The sequence below is a fragment of the Tursiops truncatus genome, chromosome 4 (assembly GCF_011762595.2).
Source record: "Tursiops truncatus isolate mTurTru1 chromosome 4, mTurTru1.mat.Y, whole genome shotgun sequence".
Taxonomy (NCBI): domain Eukaryota; kingdom Metazoa; phylum Chordata; class Mammalia; order Artiodactyla; family Delphinidae; genus Tursiops; species Tursiops truncatus.
In genome coordinates, this window is record NC_047037.1 from 10,834,425 (window position 1) to 10,857,449 (window position 23,025).

At 38.1% G+C, this 23,025-nt stretch overlaps 2 protein-coding genes across 8 annotated transcripts in view; one reads left to right on the forward strand and one right to left on the reverse strand.

Annotated features, from left to right (window-relative positions):
* The window catches only part of BTD (biotinidase), a 57,209-nt gene extending 53,754 nt beyond the window's left edge, over positions 1 to 3,455 (reverse strand). For 2 of the 4 annotated variants that reach the window (XM_033855289.2, XM_073803681.1), the window contains exon 1: positions 3,128 to 3,242. The gene's annotated coding sequence lies outside the window, so the exon portion shown is untranslated. Of the gene's footprint in view, positions 1 to 3,127 lie in introns of all 4 variants that reach the window. The other 2 variants (XM_033855287.2, XM_033855288.2) reach the window with 2 other exon arrangements.
* Position 3,456: 1 nt separating this feature from the next.
* Positions 3,457 to 23,025, forward strand: part of HACL1 (2-hydroxyacyl-CoA lyase 1) — a 51,375-nt gene continuing 31,806 nt past the window's right edge. For all 4 annotated transcript variants that reach the window (XM_019934401.3, XM_019934402.3, XM_033855286.2 and 1 more), the window contains exons 1-11: positions 3,457 to 3,587; positions 3,741 to 3,845; positions 6,058 to 6,098; positions 7,568 to 7,648; positions 8,739 to 8,811; positions 10,112 to 10,189; positions 11,148 to 11,242; positions 12,842 to 12,954; positions 16,640 to 16,775; positions 20,654 to 20,759; positions 22,901 to 22,984. In XM_019934401.3, the coding sequence (XP_019789960.1) occupies positions 3,498 to 3,587; positions 3,741 to 3,845; positions 6,058 to 6,098; positions 7,568 to 7,648; positions 8,739 to 8,811; positions 10,112 to 10,189; positions 11,148 to 11,242; positions 12,842 to 12,954; positions 16,640 to 16,775; positions 20,654 to 20,759; positions 22,901 to 22,984 (1,002 nt within the window). In that variant the 5' untranslated portion in view covers positions 3,457 to 3,497. The remainder of the gene's footprint in view (positions 3,588 to 3,740; positions 3,846 to 6,057; positions 6,099 to 7,567; positions 7,649 to 8,738; positions 8,812 to 10,111; positions 10,190 to 11,147; positions 11,243 to 12,841; positions 12,955 to 16,639; positions 16,776 to 20,653; positions 20,760 to 22,900; positions 22,985 to 23,025) is intronic.

The following is a 23,025-nucleotide window of genomic DNA, read 5'->3' on the forward strand; positions in this document are numbered from 1 at the left end:
GGTTCGAGCCCTGGTCTGGGAAGATCCCACATGCCACGGAGCAACAAAGCCCGTGCGCCACAACTACTGAGCCTGTGCTCTAGAGCCCGCGAGCCACAACTACTGAGCCCACGTGCCACAACTACTGAAGCCCGTGTGCCTAGAGCCCATGCTCCGCAACAAGAGAAGCCACCGCAATGAGAAGCCCGCGCACCGCAATGAAAAGTAGCCCCCACTTGCCATAACTAGAGAAAGCTCTCAGACAGCAACAAAGACCCAACACAGCCAATAAATAAATAAATAGATTTAAAAAAAAAAAAAGCTAAAGGAAGGGGCTGTAATGAAAGCTGATGGCAAAACAGAAGAAACAAATGAAAACAGAAAACATTTAAAAACTGATACCATGTTTCATATGTGATGGTTGACCAACCCCTGGGCCACAGGCCACCTCCGAGTGAGGAGTACTTGCATATGGAGAAATACTATGTTATGACTTCTAAGCCATTTGACATAAATCATTTATGTCCTCATAGCAGTTAGTTTACCCATTAAAACATAATTCTGGGGCCTAAGAAGTTACTATAGAAGCTGCCTATTTTAAATCTTTAGCAAGTATATTTTCTCCAGGTATTATTTTGCAACTCTAAGGAAATGAGCTGGTTGCCTGGATGTTCTCTTCGCCCAGATGTAAGAAAGCCACCAAATATCTCCCTCATAATCTCAGGTCCAGAGCCCACAAACACAGTAACCAGTATGCTCTCTGGAGAGCATGTAATCATTACTTTAGCCTTTTCTGTTAAAAAGAAACCTAGACTTACTCCTCCTTTGACCTCTTTCCACGAATAAACAAACAAGGCAAAACAAATAAAATTCCATGCCTACCACCAATGAAAGTAATAAAGAATGTGGTTAACGCTTACAATGTCTGCACAAAAGGCCTTGGGTAAGTTACAAAAGAATCCTGGAATCCTGTCATTGCCGTTGGATTGAAAGCAGTTGCTCCAAGTGCCTGCAAATCTTGGGGTGAGACTCTCAGCACTTTTGCCGAATCATCAGACCCAAGTGAACCATGGAATGTTGGGCCCTGAACTCAAAGCTGTAAGGTGAAGCAAATTTCAACAGTCTCACCGACTCCCTCTGCTAAAGGGCAGAGTCCAGTCAGTTGAGAATTTGTCCCTTTGCACAATTGGTTATTCTGAATTCAGGGAATTTGTTCCAATTCATAGTTTAGTTTTGTCACTTTATACTGAGTGATTCTGTCAGTGATTCTTTTGGGACAGAAGAACACAGTTCTTTGAACACAAGTCCACATGAACTGACTAACTGCCATCTACATGGTCTGTGCTACTGATGTCAAACCAGCCTTGAACCCATAAATCCAAATTAAGCAACAGTTTTTGGTAACAGGCAGTCACACATTTAATTATTAACTCATGCCTCTAGCATGAGTACAGAGCTAGTGGTTCTCAAGTCAGGCTGCAAATCAAATTTAGGTAGCAGCTTTAAAAAAAATACAGGTGCCTAATTTGTCTTAAGATGCTGATTCACAAGATGTGGGGTAGTGCCCAAGCAACTGTTTGTTTAAAAAGCTTTCCTAGTGATTCTGATGCTTGGGGATAGAAACTGTCATACAGGTACTGATATAAACAATCCCACATGGTACAGAGGTATAGGGTCTATGCTTCTCAAACAGGGACAGGAGACACTGTACCAAGGACTATTCAAAGCCACACAAAGAGCACTGTGCATCTTTCTGGAATGTCAATTTTATTTGACAGGTAAATATTTTAAAATGTCATTTGTATTTTGGGTGGTGGTTACATAGGTATATACAACTGTCAAAACTCATTTAAGATCTGTACATTTACGTGTATGTTTACCTCAATAAAAAGATCACTTTTATATTAAAATATGGATAGTTTCTGGAATACAATGCAAGATCTGCATTTATTTTCTAGATGAACTCTGAGACTTCAAAGAAATCCCCCTCTTAGATGGACTACCTTAGGCTAGGTCCCCATATCCAAGGGGGCCAGAGTGGGCATTAGGGCTTGAAATTTGAGGGGAAACCTTTTTGGAAGGTCCCACTGTCTTTAGAAATCCTTTCACTTCTAATGCTTTTCATTCATTTTACTACCCATGACCCACTCCTCTCTCTTCTTGTTTTTTTACTTTCCACATATTACTGGTCTTTTTGCTTTAAAACACTCCAGATCGTCAAAAATTTAAAGTTCCATTCTTCCTTACCATTGGCGATTTTGTTTGCTACTGAGCAGATGGTCTAATGACCCTGAGGCCATAGCCTCATAAATCACACATTTTAAGACCATTTTTTCACTCAAAAATGTATTTTAAAAGGTTCTGGTCCTGTGATAAACCACAATGGAAAAGAATATGGAAAAGAAAACGAATTCATATATATGTATAACTGAATCACTTTGCTGTACAGAAGAAATTAACACATTGTAAATCAACTACTGATTTTCTTTTTTTAATCAGTAAACTTTTTTTTAAAAAAAAGGTTCTCAGCTGCAGGAGCTGGTTGTGGCGAGGGACTGACTTTTAAGAATCACAACCCACCCCCCATTTCCTGACTTTGTAAAGACAAGAGTGGAGGGTTATTGGCAAGGGTTAGAGAAAATAACGGTCAAAAGTAACTAGGCTCAAGGGGCTCCTCTTATCTCCTGTGGCCAAAGGGCTTAACAGTGAATAGAGCCCAAGATTGTTAGTCTGAAGCACAGTCCGGTCCAATGGCTCTGGGTAAGTTACTTTATCTCTCGCTTGGGAGATTCCGTGTCCTCCTCTAAGACACGACGCAGAGTACACATCCGCTTACGGATTTAACTGACGGGTATTAATCTTCACGGACTGCAAAGCCACAAAAATATGAGCGTACAAATCAAAAAGCGTGTAAGTCAAATCCTCGAACTTAAGGGACGCGGAAGAATGACCACGCAACCCAAACACGACCTCGCCGTACAACCGGCAGCAACCAGCCATCCGCATCCCAGCAGCCTTTGCGAAACCAGCCCGCAGCCCCCAGAGCCCCGAGGCCAGGGGCGGGGCCGGGAGCGCGCGCCACGTCCCCTTCTGCCCAAGCCCCTAGCCCCCTTCCGCCCGGACTCCGCGTAAGTACCACCCGCCTTACGCAGTCTCGAAATGGCTCCGGGTGGTGGACTAAGGCGACAGGCCTCCGCGGTTCGACCTCTCACCTGCTCGGCACAGGCCTCCGCCTCCAGCTAGTCCCGCCTCCTCCTGACACTCTGCCGGCCGCGAATGGAGGGCCCGGGGAAAGGGCCAGGTTGTGGCAGGAGAGAGAGTGTGTTTACATCTCACCTCACCCCGAGCGGGCTGGTTTCAGCCCCGCCTCCTCCTCTCCGCCGTTTAAAGCGGTGGGTCGCCCTCCTCCTCACTCAGAGAAGCGGCCCCACGGTTGGTGTCTCCGGCGTTGGTTTGGCTGGGTGACTTCGCGTCAGCCTGCTGTCCACTGCGAGAGGGCCTCGAACTTCAGGTGGAAGATGTCGGAAAGTAACTTGGCAGAAAGCAGCGACGGACGCGAGACGCTGGTGTCTGGTGCTAAAGTCGTCGCCCAGGCCCTGAAAACACAGGTGTGCTGGACCTTCCTGATTGAAAGGCTCCTACGGCAGCCGACGGGGCCGAGACGTTGTCTTGGAAACGGGAGAGCGGCGGGGGAGGGCAGGGGGGAGCTTTGCTGGAGGTTTTCCTTTTAGCGGCCTCATTTCTCTGTTCTTGGCCCCCAGGATGTGAATTACATGTTTGGCATCGTAGGCATCCCGGTGACCGAAATCGCCCTTGCTGCCCAGGAGGTGGGCATCAGATACATCGGGATGAGGAACGAGCAGGCGGTAAGTATGGACTTGGAGAGCCGAATGCAAGATTGGGGATGAGTAATAATAATGGCAAATTTTCACTGCGGACAGTCGCCGCTTATCTCGCCTCTAATACTTTACACGTATCAATCACAACAATCCTAGGAGGCAAGAACCATTGTTAATCCTAGTTACAAATGAGAAAAGTGAGACCCAGAGGGGTTAAGAAACTTGCTCAAGGAGGCAGCTGGTATTGGCAGAGCCAGGATTTGAACTTAGGTATTCTGGGTCTGGAGTCCATGCTCTTACAGTATACAGTATTGTACTCTGCCCAGTCTAGAGTGTCAGAATTGGAAGGGACATTTACCTGGTCTGAATCCTGTCCCCTGACCTTCACTCTGTAACTAACTATTATTATGTGTCTGTGTATTATTTGTCCGGTCTGACTTCCCTAGTAGGCTCTGAGCTTCAGGGGGTCACGGATATTATTTTTTCTTGACACATCTGTATCCCCAGTGCGTAGGTAGAGCCTGCACTTGATAGGAGGTCCGGTAGTACCTGCAAGGTGAATGGGTGAAGGCCAAGTCTCATGTTGTATAGTAGGTGGCTCTGCAAAGTGACAGGTATCACAAATGGTAAAGCCGTGATTGGACTCCAGAGGTGTCCTAAGCCCCAGTCCAGTGCTCATTCCACCTCATTACCTTGCCACCCTTCTCGGAGGCTTATTTGGAAGCACAAGAAAGGAAGTTAGGACATTTTGCCAACCCAGTCTCATTTCTTCCTAAAGGGCATTTAGCATTTTTCCAGATTATCTTGTATTTAATTTAGCACCTTCCTTGTCTTCCTATAGTGAGCTGAAGTGCAGTTTAAAAATAAAAACTAACCATATGAAGGCCATGAAGGAAATTTCAACAAATCTCCAAGGATTGGAAACAAACAGTATATGTGACCTGACCATATGGAAATAAACTGGAATTCAATTACAGAAAGATAGAAAATCCCCAAACATTTGGAAATTCAGTACATTTGAATCCTTTATAAATATTTGAAAAGATTAATAAAATCAATAACCTTCACGGCAGACTGATTAAGAATAAAAGAGAAAAAATACAAATTACCAGTGTCAGGGGTGAAAAAGGGGATGTCACCATGGACCCTAAATAACCAGTGGGGTGAAGAAGAAATCACAATGGAAAATGGAAAACATTTTGAATTGAATGATGATGAGAAGATGAGATCTCAAACATGTAAGCTATAGCTAAAGCAGTTCTTAGAGGAAATAGTTTTAAATGAATCTATACTTAGTAAAGAAGATCAAAAAAAATCAATGCTCTAAGCGTACATATTAAGAAGCTAGAAAAAGACAACCAAGGTAAACCCAAACTGAAAATAATAAGTACAAACAAGTAAAATAATAAGTACAAAAGCAGGAATTGGGCTTCCCTGGTGGCACAGTGGTTAAGAATCTGCCTGCCAATGCAAGAGACACGGGTTTGAGCCCTGGCCCAGGAAGATCCCACATGCCGCAGAGCAAGTAAGCCCATGTGCCACAACTACTGAGCCTGAGCTCTAGAGCCCGCAAGCCACAGCTACTGAGCCCACGTGACACAACTACTGAAGCCTGTGTGCCTACAGCCCGTGCTCCGCAACAAGAGAAGCCATGACAATGAGAAGCCCACGCACTGCAAGGAAGAGTAGCCCCCGCTCACCGCAACTAGAGAAAGCCCACGCATGGCAATGAAGACCCAACACAGCCAAAAATAAATAAATTTATTTTTTTAAAAAAAGCAGAAATCAATGGAAGAGAAAACAAAGAAACAATAGAGAAAAATCAACAAATCCAAATATTGGTTCTTTGAAAAGATTAATAAATTTGGTAAATCCCTAGCAAGACTGATGAAGAATAAAAGAGAAAAAATACAAATTATCAATGTTAGGAATAAAAAAGAGGACATTCCTATTGATCCTGCAGACGTTTAAGCAATTATAAGATGATATTATGAATAACTAGATGATATGGACAAATTTCTTGAAAAACTAAAAATTAGATGCTTAAACCATTATTTAAAATTTACAGGTAGAACATTACTCGTTAGAATGAAAAATGTTCCAATTCCCCCTTACTTGAGAATGAATTATTATATACATACTTTATACATGTATAATACTTAATAATACTTATTACTTAATACAATTTAATACTATAAGAGTCCCAAAATGCTTAAGTCCCAGTGTTTTTTCTTTGTAGGCTTGTTATGCTGCCTCTGCGGTTGGATATCTGACCGGCAGGTAAACTCAAGTCTATGTTTTATCTCAACTTCTTTTTTTAAACTGAATTATAATTAACATACAGTATTATATTAGTTTTAGGTGTACAGCATAGTGATTCAGTATTTTTATACATTATGAAATGGTCACCACCATAAGACCAGTTCCTATCTATCACCGTATAAAGTTGTTAAAATATTATTAACTGTGTTCCTGTGCTGTACATTTCATCCCGATGACTTACGTATTTTATAGCTGGCAGTCTGTACCTCTTAATCCCCTTCACCTATTTTATCCATTCCTCCACACACCTCCCATCTGGCAACCACCAGTTTTTTCTCTGTCTCTGAGTTTATTTTCTGTTCATTGTTTTGTTTTTAAGAGTCCACATATAAGTGAAATCATATGGTATTTGGTTTTCTCTATCTAATTTATTTCACTAAGCATAATATCCTCCGAGTCCATCCATGTCGACACAGATGGCAAGATTTCATTCATTTTTATGACTGAGTAATATTTCAGTGTGTGTGTGTGTGTATCAATCACATCTTCTCTATCCATTCATCCATGGATGGGCACTGAGGTTGCTTCCATATCTTGGCTGTTGTAAATAATGCTGCATGGGAGGGTGGGAGGGAGGGAGACGCAAGAGGGAAGAGATATGGGAACATATGTATATGTATAACTGATTCACTTTGTTATAAAGCAGAAACTAACACACCATTGTAAAGTAATTATACCCCAATAAAGATGTTTAAAAAAAAAAAAATAATGCTGCATGAACGTAGGGGTACATATATCTTTCGGAATTAGTGTTTTTGTTTTCTTCTGATAAATACCCAGAGTGGAATTGCTGGATTGTATGGTAGTTCTATTTTTAGTTTTTTGAGGAACCTCCATATTGTTTTTCACAGTGGCTGCACCAATTTAAAGGCTGTCTTAAACAGAGGTTCTTAAGAAATTACTGTATAAATTGAAAATGGCAAGTTGAATTATATGGAGATACCTTTTTTTCGGTGCTTTAAGCTTAGAAAGTCATCTAGGGTAAAGCTTTCAAGTTCAATTTAAAAAATTGGGGCAGAGCACTACATTTCAGAATTACTTCCTGGCAAAGACCAATTTACATTATATATTTGTTAAGAAAATTTTTAAAAACACTTTTTTTCCATATAGAAATGTACTCAGTAGTCAAAAATTTGCTTCTGTATGCAGTCAACTTGATTTAGCCCAAATATAATAGGAGCAAAGTGTAAAGAGGTTAGTGAAATAACAGTGTGAGGATGGTAGGTACCTTATTTCTTACAGGAAGACTGATATAACCTTTTTTATTCTAATTAAAAAAATATTCTAATAATAGTTTTACAATTGTAGTAAAGATCTATATATCCTGCCTTTGAAGTTCAAGAAGGTGACATTTCACCCTAAAGTGATATGAATCAAGTGTTGCATTTGACCTGCTTTTAATAAAATTAATTCTGTTTTGCTTTTAGGCCGGGAGTTTGCCTTGTTGTTTCTGGCCCAGGTCTCATCCATGCTTTGGGTGGTATGGCAAATGCAAACATGAACTGTTGGTAATTACTTAAAACATTTTCTTAAAAATCTCAATGCATGATTTTACCGAGTGGAGCAACCACTGATCTGTGGTGGGAAGACCAGGGGTCAGGTGCTTAAGGAAATGGCTTAGTGAAAAATTAAGAGAGTTAGGAAGAAAATAAGAAAAAAAAATCAACAGCTCTTTTACCTAGAAAAAAAGACTATTAATATTTTGGAATAAATATGTGTATATTCCATATCTATCTATCTATATATATATATGTGTGAATGTGTGTATAAGCCTCTTTAAGTGAAGAACTGTTTATCAAAGATCCCAGTTCAGTATGCAACAATGTATTTAATTTTTCACCTTGTCTTGCATAACTAGCAGGACAATTGAAATCTTATATTTATTGAGTTGGCTTTATAAGCAGATTAGTTGCTCTTGCCCTTAATCCCATCTCTGGTTCTTTACTCATAAGATCATGTTAAAGGGGGATATGTTTTGATCAGTTCATAAAATGTTTAAATTTCCTGTGGGAAGGACATTGTTTTCTTTCTTGCCATGTGTTTCCTACTTTTTAGGGTTTGACTTCTTTTCTTTCGTCCTTCCTACACTTTCTCTTTCTTATCTACTTTAGTATCTGATAATTTTTGAGTAACTTTAACTTTGCTGTATCTTTTTTTTTTCTCCCCAAAGCATAAGAATTTTATTGCTGAGGAATTTTTTTCATTCTGCCATTTCCAAATAGACTCATTTAGGAAAGTGTGACAAAAGTTTTTTTCTTCTCTTAATTTCAAGAATAATAGGAAGGGCATAACAATTCATTTTACATCATCACACCCAGAGGTTTAGAATCAGTATCCAAAAGAGGCAGGGGAGAGAGGGGCATGGAGGAAAAATATTTACCGCAAATTACAGATTTTTCCAAAATTGAGGAAGTGTTCTCTCACACCAAGTTGTTTCCTAAATCTTTCTAAATTGGCAGTTTTTAAGGGAAAATGTAATTCTCTCTCTTTCTCTCTTTTTTAACATTCATTGAGTGTTTATTATTTATTGGGTACTTGCTGAGTACTTTACATGTTGATCTCATTTGTAATTCTCTTTTAAAAAAATTAATATTTCAGGCCCTTGATTGTGATTGGTGGTTCCTCTGAAAGAAGTCAGGAAACAATGGGGGCCTTCCAGGAGTTTCCTCAGGTACCCAACTCTAAGATCTTCCCTCTATCATTTTAGTAACGTAAGTATACTCCATTAAGATTTATGGAGAAGAAATTAAAACTCCTGTCTGCAAAATAAACAATTAAAATAAAAGTACCTGAGATATTTTAAAGGTAATTTTCCTCAACTACAAGAAACTCTCAGTGTGGTTATTAAGAAAGCTTAGGCTCTGTTTAGGAGCAATCTTCCAAGAAATACACCTTTTTGACAGAAATTTAAACTCTGAAAATAATCTCTTCAAAGAGTCAAGAAAATGCAGGAATAAAAATGGCTTGGGACTATCAGACTTTGAGGAAGAGAAAAGTTGAGAGGAAAACTCCTACTCATACCTGTGGGACTAAGACTACCAACTGTTAAGTAGATTTTATATCAAAAAGTATTAAGAGAAACAGTTTCTATTGAATATACAATGCTTCAAAGTACATTAAACAGTGAAAAATTAACACTACTGAATTTATGTCAAACAGCATAACAACAAAATATATAACAGGAAAACTGGCAGAAATGTAAAAATAGATTATTATTGTAATGAGATATAATAGATGAAGTTGTGTATTCCTGGCTTTAGAATTTCTGGGTCCAAGGATATACTTACTTACATTTTTAGGAGACATTGTCAGCTTCCCTTCCTATTTATATTCTCACCAGAGTTTATGAGAGTGCCTGTTTTCTTGTATTATGATAGATGCTGGGTATTATCTAACTTTTTTATTTTTGCCAATCTAAGAAATGAAAATTGTGTCTTGTTTTGATTTTCTTCCTGAATCACACCAAGGCAGAGATTTGGTTGTACTTTGAATAGGCTTTTTTTTTTTTAAGAAGATGTTGGGGGTAGGAGTTTATTAATTTATTTATTTATTTTTGGCTGTGTTGGGTCTTCGTTTCTGTGCGAGGGCTTTCTCTAGTTGTGGTGAGCGGGGGTCACTTTTCATCGCGGTGCGTGGGCCTCTCACTATCGCGGCCTCTCTTGTTGCGGAGCACAGGCTCCAGACGCGCAGGCTCAGTAGTTGTGGCTCACAGGCCTAGTTGCTCTGCGGCATGTGGGATCCTCCCAGATTAGGATTCGAACCCGTGTCCCCTGCATTAGCAGGCAGATTCTCAACCACTGCACCACCAGGGAAGCCCCTGAATAGGCTTTTAAGAAGCAATCTAGGTAATGCATTTTTCTCCATCTTGCCTCTAAACATAATAGAAAGTAATGGCTTAACATTTTGTCATCTTTCAGAAGAGTAATATGATACATGAGCTGAATTTTAAGTGATTTTCTTTTCGCATATAGGTTGAAGCTTGTAGATTATATAGCAAGTTCTCTGCCCGGCCAAGTAGCATAGAAGCTATTCCCTCTATTATCGAAAAGGTACAGTATTTAATTACAAGCTCTCCAAGTCAGCTGGTTTTTCTCAATTGCTTATTACCTGTGTTACTTTTATTCTCCATAGAATGAGTAGCAATTTGGAATATATTCAGGCAATTAGCAATGATATTGATAAATAGCTATGTACATTTTAATATTCACTGTCATTAACTTAATTAAAGAAACCGATAAAATAAATTATTTTGGAAAAAATTTCCCCTCTACTTTAGTTTTTAAAATTTTTTTAAATTATGGAAAAATAAAAAGAAGGATATAATGAAACCCTGGGTACCCTTTCTCTTATACTTTTGCAAGATTATTTTTGAAAATAATACTTATATTATTAAGTATTATTACTTAAATTTTTGAAAATTAGTACTTATTACTTAAATTATTTAAGTATTATTACTTAAATTTACTTTAAGTTTTTGAAAATTAGTACTTCTATTAGTATTAATGTAAGACCATCTCTTAGTTGATTAAACAACGTATTATAAGTTAGTTTTATATGTGAAGTTATATTTAAGCTGTTTCAAAAACCATGTGTTACAGAAACCATTTGATACATGTTACAACATCACAGTTTCTGAAACCTTTGCTAAATCATTAGCATTAGGAAGCAGGTGAAAGTAATGTTATAAAGTAAAGACTTGGAAGGCAGAACCTAGTAGATAATTTCTAGGACTAAAGTGTAATAGAAAATGAATTTTAAAGCCCTAAGTGTGTATTTTTTTCTTATCTCTCCCCTTTTAAACAAAAATATCTTTTAAAATATATAGAATCAATAGAGGGCATTTCAATGTAATTAAAATTGGTTACTTCTAAGGATGTTGCATCAACTAAGGATGTTGAGAAAAATCAAAATAGTGTTCATTTCACAATTTTAAATTATCTTTGAGTGGAATGTGATAATAAGGATTGAGATTTTTAAAATATTTTCTTCCATTTGTAATGAACTTAGGCAGTGAGAAGCAGTATTTATGGTCGTCCAGGTGCTTGCTATGTTGACATACCTGCAGATTTTGTGAACCTCCAGGTGAATGTGAACTCTATAAGGTGAGTAATAGTTAACTGGAGTTCTTTCTTAATTGTGTTACCATAATGCTTACCTTTTAAAAAGAATTGACCTAGCAGTTTATAAGTTAATCTTCAATTTGTCTTAACTTTTGAAGATTTAGTAATTAAACTGAATCCTGGCCAAAGGGCTTAATTCTCTTAATTAAAATGGCATTATTTAGGAATTATTTTGGGGTTTAATTACTAAATCAAATACTTGGAGCTTCACAAACTCCTCATTTGAAATTATTCTTTCAGTAACCATAAAAAACTAATCCTCATGTAGTATCGTTACTTAGAGTCTTCATGGTATAAACCAAGAGATGAAGTGACTATTGAAAAATAGTAATTTTCAAATAGTTCTAGTAAGAACTCAGCATAAAAAATTTCAGTCTGTCTCTGTGATTTAAAAATATTTCAACACCAGATGTTACTATGATTTGCCAAGTTCCCCTATTCCATAAATAAACACTGAGTGAACAATAAGTACAACAAACTGGTATCTAAGTCACTCCTGGTAAGGATGGGTACTTGGGTTACTGCATCACCCTGAGTACCATTTAGCGCATTCCTGCTGTCATGGACCTAGTGACTACAGAGAGACAGTGGGCATTTCTGTTCACTCAGGATACCAAGTAGAGGTTTCCATTTGGGAGAGTGAGACATCTATTCTTCATAATACCTGAACATGACAATCAAAATAATATTATTGGGGTTGGGGGGAGATGTGCCTTAGGTAAGTTAACTCTGTAAGCCTTCTTTAAAATTTTTGTAAAGATTTGGATGTCCTTTTTTGGTATTATATGCCCAAGTTTTGTACAGTATGATGTTTATTAATTAGGATAAATGAACTAAAACACTGAGGAGTTGGTGTCTAGAAATACTTAACTATGACAGTTTTAATATTTAATATTTCTTTCACTAATGCATATTGTGATACTAAAATATTGACTTACTCAATGAGTGGAAATATAGTGAGGTAGTTAAAAGCATGGACTTTGGAGACAGAAAAACCGATTTCAATCCAGTCTTTGCCACATGCCATCTGGGGACCCCAGGCAAGTTACCTACTTTTTGAGGTTTTTTTTTTCACAGTAGTGAAACAGAGATAATGGTAATACCTAATCTCATTATTTTGAAAATTAAATAAGGATAAATGGTACATAGTAGGTATGAAATATTAACTTTTAGTATTTTTTTTATTATTACTACAACAACAACTACTACCACAGTGTGAAGCCATTAATTCAGATTTCCTGTCAGTGAATTGCTCCTTTGGTTGTTAAATGATCTTAGGGAATAAATATTAATTTACCAGGTATGATAAGGATATTATGGTTATATGGGAGAAAGTCCTTATCTTTTAATTTTTAAGTCTTGCTGTGGTAATCTACTGTCAAATGGTTTAGGAAGAAATGTATATGTATATTTATGTGTGTATGTGTGAGGCAAATGTGGTAAAATATTAGTAGTTGAATTTACAGGGTGGGCATATGGAGTTTATTATACTATTTTTTCTACCTTTTTCTGTATTTGATATTTTCACAATAAAAAAGTTAAAAAGTTGGCCTCCTAATTAACAGAGCTCTTTATTTCCAGGTACATGGAGTGCTGCATGCCACCTCCTGTTAGTATGGCAGAAAGCTCTGCTGTATGTATGGCAGCATCTGTTATTAGGAATGCCAAACAGCCCCTTCTTATCGTCGGGAAAGGTAGCATTGAATGGAACTCTAAATCTTGCTAGGCTTTCAAAAGAATGCTGATTCTGTTTAGAAATTGTCTTCATTATTTATTAGCATTGGCTCTAATGTTTGAAATTGGAATAAAAATTCTCTTTATTCATTTAGCATTATTTATTAGTTTTGAAATCAGAATTATTCTAGAATGCCTGGAATATCACCTATTACATTTCTTTCTTTTTTTGTAAATTTATTTAGTTTATTTATTTTTGGCTGCGTTGGGTCTTCGTTGCTGAATGTGGGCTTTCTCTAGTTGTGTCGAGCGGGGGCTACTCTTCGTTGTGGTGTACAGGCTTCTCATTGTGGTGGCTTCTCTAGTTGCAGATCATGGGCTCTTGGTGCATGGGCTTCAGTAGTTCTGGCACGTGGGCTCAGTAGTTGTGGCTCGTGGGCTCTAGGCACACAGGCTTAAGTGGTTGTGGCACACGGGCTTAGTTGCTCCTTGGCATGTGGGATCTTCCCAGACCAGGGATCGAACCCGTGTCCCCTGCATTGGCAGGCGGATTCTTAACCACTGCACCACCAGGGAAGTCCCTATTACATTTCGTATGAATAAAATGTGTTTCTTTCCATTATGAAGATTACACATGAATATTATTAAAAATTTGGAAAATCCAGTAGATTAGAAAGAAGAAATCCCTTCATCCAAAGAAGATCATTTTAACATGTAGTACTTTTGTATTCCTTTTTGCATGTATATTTTATACCTTGTGATCATACTGTATAGACAGTTTTTTATTTATTTTTTTTTTGTGGTATACGGGCCTCTCACTGTTGTGGGCTCTCCCGTTGTGGAGCACAGGCTCCGGACGCGCAGGCTCAGCGGCCATGGCTCACAGGCCTAGCCGCTCCGCGGCATGTGGGATCTTCCTGGACCGGGACACGAACCCGTGTCCCCTGCATCGGCAGATGGACTCTCAACCACTGTGCCACCAGGGAAGCCCTAGACAGTTTTTTTTAAGTATACAATCTAATATCTTTTGGTATATTTACAAAGTTGTACATCCATCACCACAATCAATTTTAGAATATCGTTATTACCCTCTCCCAAATCCCACACCTCCTTAGCCCTCTGCCCCAGGCGACCATGAATCTATTTTCTGTCTCTATAGATTTGCCTATTTGGACACTTCTTTTAAATAGAATCATATAATGTATGGTCCTTTGTGACTGACGTTTTTGATTTAGCGTAATGTTTTCAAGGTTCATCCACGTTGTAGCATGTATCAGTACATCATTTCTTTTTATTGCTGAATAATAATGATAATATATTTACTATAATTATATATAATATAATAAATATAATTCATAGTTACTATTGTTATTATTCCATTGTATGGACATACCACATTTAATTTAATCCATTCATAGTTGATGGACATTCGGGATGTTTCCACTTTTGAACTACTGTGAAAAATGTTGCTATGAACATTCATGTACAAATGTTTGTGTGGATGTATGTTTTCAGTTCTCTTCAGTACGTACCTAGGAGTGGGATTGCTGGGTCAAATGGCCACTCTATTAGACAGTTTCGTATTATAGTTAATTCATTTAATGTTAGAATAACATGTTCTCATGGTGTTAAATTTTCTTCCCAAATATAATTTTTAATGTCCATTCATGTATATACTAATACTTTGCTGGCAAATATTTAAATCTTTGCCAGTTTTTGTTTGTGTTTAGAATAGCTGCAACAGACTCGTTTGTACTTAAAGCTTTTTCCATATTTAGGATATAAGATAGATTCCCAGAAAGAAAATTAATTAAATTAAAATGTATTCATATTTTAAGGCCTTTGGAACATATTGTCCAATTGCTTTCTCCCAAGGTATTGTACCAGTTTATACACATGTCAGCAATTTATTATAGTATCCATTATATGTTCTAGACCTAAAGGGGCTATGAATCATCTATGACCATGCTAGTCATTTATCAACTACAGGAGGTAACTACATAGAAATTAAAAACAGTTTTAGTAAAAATGGTGGACAACAGAAAAAAATTGAAGTCAGAGCTGAGTTTTGTACAGCTATGTGATATATTAGCTCTGTGACCTTGGCAAAAACTGCTTTGAGTCTCAGTTACCTCGCTTGTAAAATAGAGATTAGCTACCTCAACAGTACTGTTAAAATTAAACAATAAAATAATAGAAAGAGCTCAGTGGATGCTAGTTTTTGTACTTCCTTCAACCACCATTTAATGAGTCCTTATGATAAGGCAGGGATTATAGAAAACATTTGTGGGATATATAGAGAAATAATGGTTCCTACTTATAAGTAGACAGACCTGGTCACAAATAAGTGGGGTGTGTGTAGAGAGCTGAGGTGGATTCCCAGGGGAAGCAGCAACAATGTTCTTGTGTAGGTGGTGTGGAAAGACCGTTCAGAAGAGATGATGCTGTAGCCACCCCTTGAAATAATGGGTGACCGGTCACTGAGTGGACACAGAGAACCCACGCATTCCAGGAAGAGGGAACTGAATGGACAAATATTGAGGCAAGAAGGAGAATATAAGGAAACTTTCTGGATTAAAAAAAAGCGATTATTTTTCATCCTACATGGATGACAAAAGATTCTAAGGTAGTTTTATAGTGGGGAGCATTAAATTGAATCTGAACATACTATACTATTTACTGAGACTCAGTAGAGAATTATAACTTCTGGATATGGAGTAATATTCTACTAACCCTGAGAAAGAGCATAAAGTTAAATAGCTAAAACGATGGCCTTGATGACGTTAGAAACGAAATCATTTCTTTTTTTTAAAACATATTTATTGGAGTATAATTGCTTTACAATGGTGTGTTAGTTTCTGCTTTATAACAAAGTGAATCAGTTATACATATACTTATGTTCCCATATCTCTTCCCTCTTGCATCTCCCTCGAAATCATTTCTATATTCAAACAGTAAGTTGTTTTCATTGAGGGCATAAAGCATATGGTTATTCTGCAGGCACACAACTGTAAAAACAAATGATGTGACCCATTCGAGTTAGTCCGGTTGTGATCACAGGATTATAGAGCCTGTGAAGCGATCTACAGAGCTTTAGAAACGTAGACCCCTTGTTAGAATTTCCATACACAGACTAGATGACGGTGCAGTCCTGGTTAGCTGGTGGTGGGGAGCAAAGTGTGAGGTTGCTCTTCCCTGTCAGGGCAGAGTCCTTCCTCTCCTACCTGCACCTACCAGTAGATGTGTGTCCAGGGAATTGTGAGTAGTAATCCAGTAGGAAGGTAGCATAGAACTGACAATTAAGAGCAGCAAGAGATGTGAAGTGCAACTTTTGTTTAGGGGTAGACATCTTTCAGAATAATTGATAATATCACTTGGGGGGGAAATTAGAACTATTGCCTTCTTAAACATTTTAAAATACCAAAGATAAAAACCATAGTCACAGGACTTCCCTGGTGGTCCAGTGGTTAAGGTGCTTCCACTGCAGGGGCACAGGTTTGATCCCTGGTTGGGGAACTAAGATCCCACATGCCGCGCGGCATGGCCAAAAAACAAACAAAAACCATAGTCACGATTTGTTTTGAGTTTAAGCCCTGAGCAGGAGAATGTTTGAGAAGTTCTAAAAGCAATTTCACATGAACTATTTTAAGGGTCACAGTGTCTGGAGCTTAACTGACTTGTCCAATACATTTCAATTTCTTGTAGGTGCTGCTTATGCCCGTGCAGAGGAGAGTATCAGGAAGTTGGTGGAGCAATGTAAATTGCCATTTCTGCCCACCCCCATGGGAAAGGGTGTTATCCCTGACAACCATCCAAACTGTGTAGGTGCTGCCAGATCCAGGTACGTGGCGCTCCAGATTTTAAAGACAATGGCTTGGCAGATTCCAGGCTAATTTAAATTGTTTTGTGACTTTAATGAATCTAGGAGAAGTTCTGAAAGAATCACGTAATTTTAAGCACATTTGTTTCTTTTCAGACTTTTCAACACTTTAAAGATGTTGTCCTCTATCTCCTGACTCTCATGGTTTCAGATGAGAAATCTGTAGTCATGAGAATCTCTGTCCACCGATGTAGTTGTCTTTCTGTGGCTCCTTCCAGAATTTTTTTTTATCTTTGTTTCTCAGCAGTTTGATTATGATGTGTCTGGACACGGTTTACTTTTAGTTTATCCTGTTTGGGGTTCTCTAATCTTCTTGAATCTGTACATTGATACCTTTCACCAAATTTGGAAAGTTTCTGGCCATTATTTCTTCAAATATTTTTTTCTACACCAATCTCTTTCTCCTTTCTGGAGTAACACAAATATTAGGCATGTTGATATTCTCCCATAGGTCCCTGAATAACTGTTTAATTCTTTTTACTCCTTTTGTCTACTTTATATGTTCTATTTCTCTGCTGAGAACATTTATCTTCCCATTTATTTCAAGAATATTTTTGTTTACCTTATGGAACATAGTTATAATAGCTGATTTAAAGTATGTGTTTACTGATTCTAACATCTGGGTCATCAGTACAATTGGCATCTATTCATTATATTCTCTTTTGAAATTGGAATTTTTCTGGTTCTTTGTGTTTTGAGTAGTTTTGGATTGTATCCTAGAATTTTGAATACTGTGTTGTGAGATTCTAGGTCATACCAAAATCCTCTGTAGAATGCTGATTTTGTTTGTTTGTTTTAAGCAAGCAGTTAGCTTGGTTAGATTCAGAGTGCAGGTTCTGACTCACTCACTGTGAGCATGGTTCCAGGGTCAGTTGATTTCCAAAGCCTTTGCTATGCTCCTTTGGGTCTGTCCACACATGCCCAGCCCAGGGGTGAGCCCCAGCCCCAGTTCTGGATACAAACATGCTGGTTCATATCCAGAACTAGGGATTCCTTTTCTCTCTTAAGACATAGCCCACCCATTTCCCAGAGTCCCTTTTCCTGGCCCTTGCTGCTACCTTATCGTACCACACAACAGGTGCTGCCTTTGAGGCAAAGTGGCAGGAAAAAAAAGAAAGATGAAAGATAAGGGGGATGCCCCCATACTCTCCAGACCACAGGGGCCCCTTTTCCCAGTTCCTCTTGCCTGAAAAATGAAGTTTCTCTTGGGATTTTAGCTGCTTAGGACTTACCACAATGCCGCTGTGCTGCCCTCAGAGCACAGCTGTGAGAGAGAAATAGAGAAAAAGAAAATTTTGGAGCTTTCCCCCCATGCTCTCAGGCATGTGATCTTCTGGCCAAAAAGACACGGTTTCTCTCCAAGTTTTTGCTTTCCTTTAGTTCTGCAACTAGGACTGCTCTGAATCAAAGCGAAGAGATAAAAGAGGGGAAAACCTTAAAAACTCACCGCCTGCATGGGTCACTTCTTTGATCTCATCCCAGTCCACCTACTGTTGTTTACTTTTCAGAAGCCTCAGGTAGTTGCTTTTTATACTTGGTTCAGAGTTTCCACTGTATCAGTGGGAGAGCTCGGCTGGAGTGGGATTACCCAGCCTTGGCTGGCACTGGAAGTCTCTTCTTAGATTTTTTTTTTTTCTAATTGACTTCACTGTTCTTTTCACTGTTGTTTTTTTTTTTTTGCCCTGCCACATGCGGCAGCTTAGTCCCCAAGCAAGGATCAAACCCACACCCCCTGCAGTGGGAGCTTGGAGTCTTATCCACTGGACTGCCAGGGAAGCCCCTCTTCTTTTTAAATTTTTAAAACACACTTTCTGATAAACCATGTATTTTTTTCTTTTAATTTCTTTATTATGAAATATTATAAATATACAAATGAGAGAGTAATTCAATGAGTACTATGTAACCACCACTCAACTTTATCAAATATAATATTAAGTAGTATGTTGTTGCTTTAAGGTTTTTTTTTTTAAGAAACAAAAAATTACAATTTGTTTGTAGTCCCTGCATACCTTACCTGATCCCACTTCCTCCCTCCCTCTCCACAGTTTACCACTGTTCTACATTTGGTAATTTTCATGTTATCATGCACACACTAAATTAATTTTGAGGGGTTTTTAAATGTCATGTTTGTTGTTCAGTCTTTAATGTTGCTCATTTAATGCTATTTTAATAAGATTATATGTTTACTTTTTTCATATTAGTATACATTGTACAGTAGCCAAATTAATTATTACACTGTTTTTTTCCTTTAATATACTTTAACTTGGGTTGAGCTGAAGTTTATCTTCATTCCTGTTGAATTTTAAGAAGATAATATTGATGACATTAATAATATAAAAAAGGTTGTAAGGGGCTGTAAATAATTGTATCAACAATTTCAAGGGTTTTGGAGTATCTATAAACAAATCTGTCCTTCCATTTTCAGGTTTTTTTTGTTTTTTGGGGGGTGTTTTTGTGGTACGCAGGCCTCTCACTATTGTGGCCTCTCCCGTTGCGGAGCACAGGCTCCGGATGCACAGGCTCAGTGGCCATGGCTCACGGGCCCAGCCACTCCACAGCATGTAGGATCTTCCCGGACCGGGGCACGAACCCATGTCCCCTGCATTGGCAGGCGGACTCTCAACCACTGCCACCAGGGAAGCCCCCATTTTCAGTTTTTATCTGTTAGTTAAATTGGGTCCCACAGGACCAAAACAGTATATGAGGATAGCTTTTTTGACTATATAGTTGAAATAATAACTGAATTTCTCTGAAAAATAGCATAAGCCACTGCAGAAGATAAAAGCAAAAAAAAAAAACAAACCAAAACAGATCCTCTTTGGGCAAAAGATAAGAAAAATGGGAAATAGCCAAGAAGTAAAAAAAAGAAAACGCATGGCAGTTATTATAATAAAAATTATCCTGGAAAAAGGCATGACATTTCAATTGGATCAATAATAATGACAGTTGTATGCGTCATTAGAGCCACATCTGAAACAAAATGATACAGTGTAAAAGCAAGCAAAGATGTATGCGGTAAACAAAAGGAAAGCAAGAGTTATTAATATCAGAGTAGATATCAAAGTAAATATCAAAAAATTGAAGTTATATTGACAAAAATACTAAGATATATAAAACTGTTAGAAATATACTTGGTGTAATATTTTTTTAAAGCAGTTGGGAAAGTGAATCAATCATCATAAAAATACCTGCTTCAAGGAATCAATATGAAGTATATATTAAGATTCAAATAAAGATGTGCAACCCAGTACTGTTAATAACAAAGAAAAATATCCAGCATTTGAGAAGAGGTGAAATAAATTTGTGTTCAACAAAATGTGTAGCCTTTAAAATTTGTATTTAAGAAGAACTTAATGATAAAGGAAAACATTTATGATAAGCAAAAGCGCATGAGACATTTAGTGTATAAGCTCAACTATATAAAAATACACATGCATAGAAAAAAAGACTAGATGAAATTATGCCAGGATATTAATAATAGTTTATAAGTTTATAGTATTATTGGGAAATTTTGGCTTTTTCTTTATACTTTTCTGCTTTTTCCAGATTATCTACAGTATACTTATATTAATTTTTCTAATGATAAAAAAGTAATAAATGCTATAGAGTATAGATAAAGTCTTATGGTAGTATTTTCTACTTATTTCATCTTTTGGATTACCATTTAAATAGAATGGCTTCATAAATTATTTCAGTTTGAAAGATCAAATTTACCGTATAAGCTGATTCTCAAGAACAGTGCAAGATCCAAATTATTTAGACTTTTCCAAATACTTTAGAATAATTCAAATAAGAATGTAGATATCCCTTTTGTTATATCAGATTTTTCTTTTTAATAGGGCTTTGCAATTTGCTGATGTAATTGTGTTACTTGGTGCCAGATTAAATTGGATTTTACATTTTGGACTGCCTCCAAGATATCAGCCAGATGTGAAGTTTATCCAGGTACTCAGAGGAGAGATTAACTGATTGATTGATTGATTTTTGGCTGCGTTGGGTCTTCATTGCTGCACTTGGGCTTTCTCTAGTTGCGGTGAGCGGGGGCTACTCTTCATTGCGGTGCGTGGGCTTCTCATTGCAGTGGCTTCTCTTGTCGTGGAGCACAGGTTCTAGGCGCACAGGCTTCAGGAGTTGTTGTACACAGCCTCAGTAGTTGTGGCTCGCAGGCTCTAGAGCTCAGGCTCATTAGTTGTGGCACATGGGCTTAGTTGCTCCTTGGCATGTGGGATCTTCCCGGACCAGGGCTCAAACCCACGTCCCCTGTATTGGCAGGCGGATTCTTAACCACTGTGCCACCAGGGAAGTCCTAAGAGGAGAGATTTAAAATCAGAGCTATGTGTAGTTTATTGTTCTCTCAGCCATTATCAGCTCCACTTTCTTCTCGGCTTTTGTAAAGAACTGTTTCTCTTTTTACAAAAGTAGAATTTTATAAATTGTCTGGCATAATTACAGGTACCAAAGTAAGCTGCCTTTTCAGGCCTATGAAACATAATGTACCACTTTACTGCTAACCAGAAAACCTTTCAAAATCAAGTTTTCAATAGTTTGAAAAGCATAATTTGGCTCTTCTTCATAGTTCAAGTATATTTAAAGGTAGACAAAAGAGGTTCAAGTAGGAGGTAGATTAGAACAAAACATTCAGCATTGTTAGGGATCAAGTTATTCTTTTAGATTCCAAAACCGTCAGACACCCTTTGGATGGAAATATCTAAACAATGGTGCTAAAACTATGTGTTTGGAATAAGCTCTTGTATCTTTATGACCCCTCTTTATAAACCAGTTTCCTTACTGATGTGAAAGGTACTTCCCAGAAACCTGTTTGCCCTACACAGATTGTGTAAAGGTATTTTAATGGCCTCACTGCAATTGCTGTCTTCTCCCTGCTTACCTTTTACTTCCTAAGTCAACTTCTAATAGGGGCCATTGAAAACTAAAACCACAAACAAGCAAGACCTGGATTGTACTGGAAGATGCTGCCTCTTGATTACAGAATGAAGTGCATCCCCTTTGGGGTGCCTAAATTACATTTCCTCAAGAAGCTGTTTTCACTTGCCCATGGCCATCCAGAAATGGAGCTTCTGAGTAAATAGGATGAAATCATGCCGTTCCCTGGGAGTGGGTCTCAAAATGTGGTTCCTGGACCAGCAGCATCAGTACCTCCTGGGAAACCTGTTAGAAATGTATATTTTTGGGCCCCACCCCAGACCTCTTGAGGTCAGAAACTCTGAGGTGGATTCTTGCAGTCTGTGGCTTAACAGGCCTACCGGGAGGATCTGATATATGCTGAAATTTGAGAACTCCTGCTCTGAATAAGAATTCCAGGGTAATTAAGTAGAACCTTATTATTCATTACATTCAAAACTGTAATTGATCAAGTCAAATGCATTCCTGTGAGTATAGTGGAACAATAGTAAAGTTCTACAGAGTAGATTTTTTAAAAAATTTTTATTTATTTATTTTTGGCTGTGTTGGGTCTTCGTTGCTGCACACGGGCTTTCTCTAGTTGCGGCAAGCGGGGGCTACTCTTCGTTGCGGTGTGCGGGCTTCTCACTGCGGTGGCTTCTCATTGCAGAGCACGGGCTCTAGGCGCGCGGGCTTCAGTAGGTGTGGCACACAGGCTCAGTAGTTGTGGCACATGGGCTCAGTAGTTGTGCCCCATGGGCTTAGTTGCTCCTTGGCATGTGGGATCTTCCCAGACCAGGGCTCGAACCCACATCCCCCTGCATTGGCAGGTGGATTCTTAACCACTGCGCCACCAGGAAAGTCCCCGGAGTAGATTTTAAAATGAAGGAAGATAGTGAGGTTTCTTTTTTTTTAATGAACAATTACACGAGGTTTAATAAAATTTTAAATGTTCAAGCCTAACTGACACAGCAATTTTACTTCTTGAAGTGATGATAGTGAGGTTTCTATACTAGCTATGATACTCATATAGTTCCGCGGATTTATACTTTTATCAAGGAACTTCTTGAATATCAAATCTTAATCATATGCTTATGTGTAACATGCACAGTCCATTTACTGTCTTAATTCTTAAAGATTTTTAAGAATAAACAGTTTGTTCTTTAGCCTTGCCTCTTTTTTAGGTTGATATCTGTGCAGAAGAGTTGGGGAATAATGTAAGACCTGCTGTGACCTTGCTAGGAGACATAAATGCTGTCACTAAACAGGTGAGAGCCTTTGCCTGGGTTTTAGTTTATGTGGCTTGGTC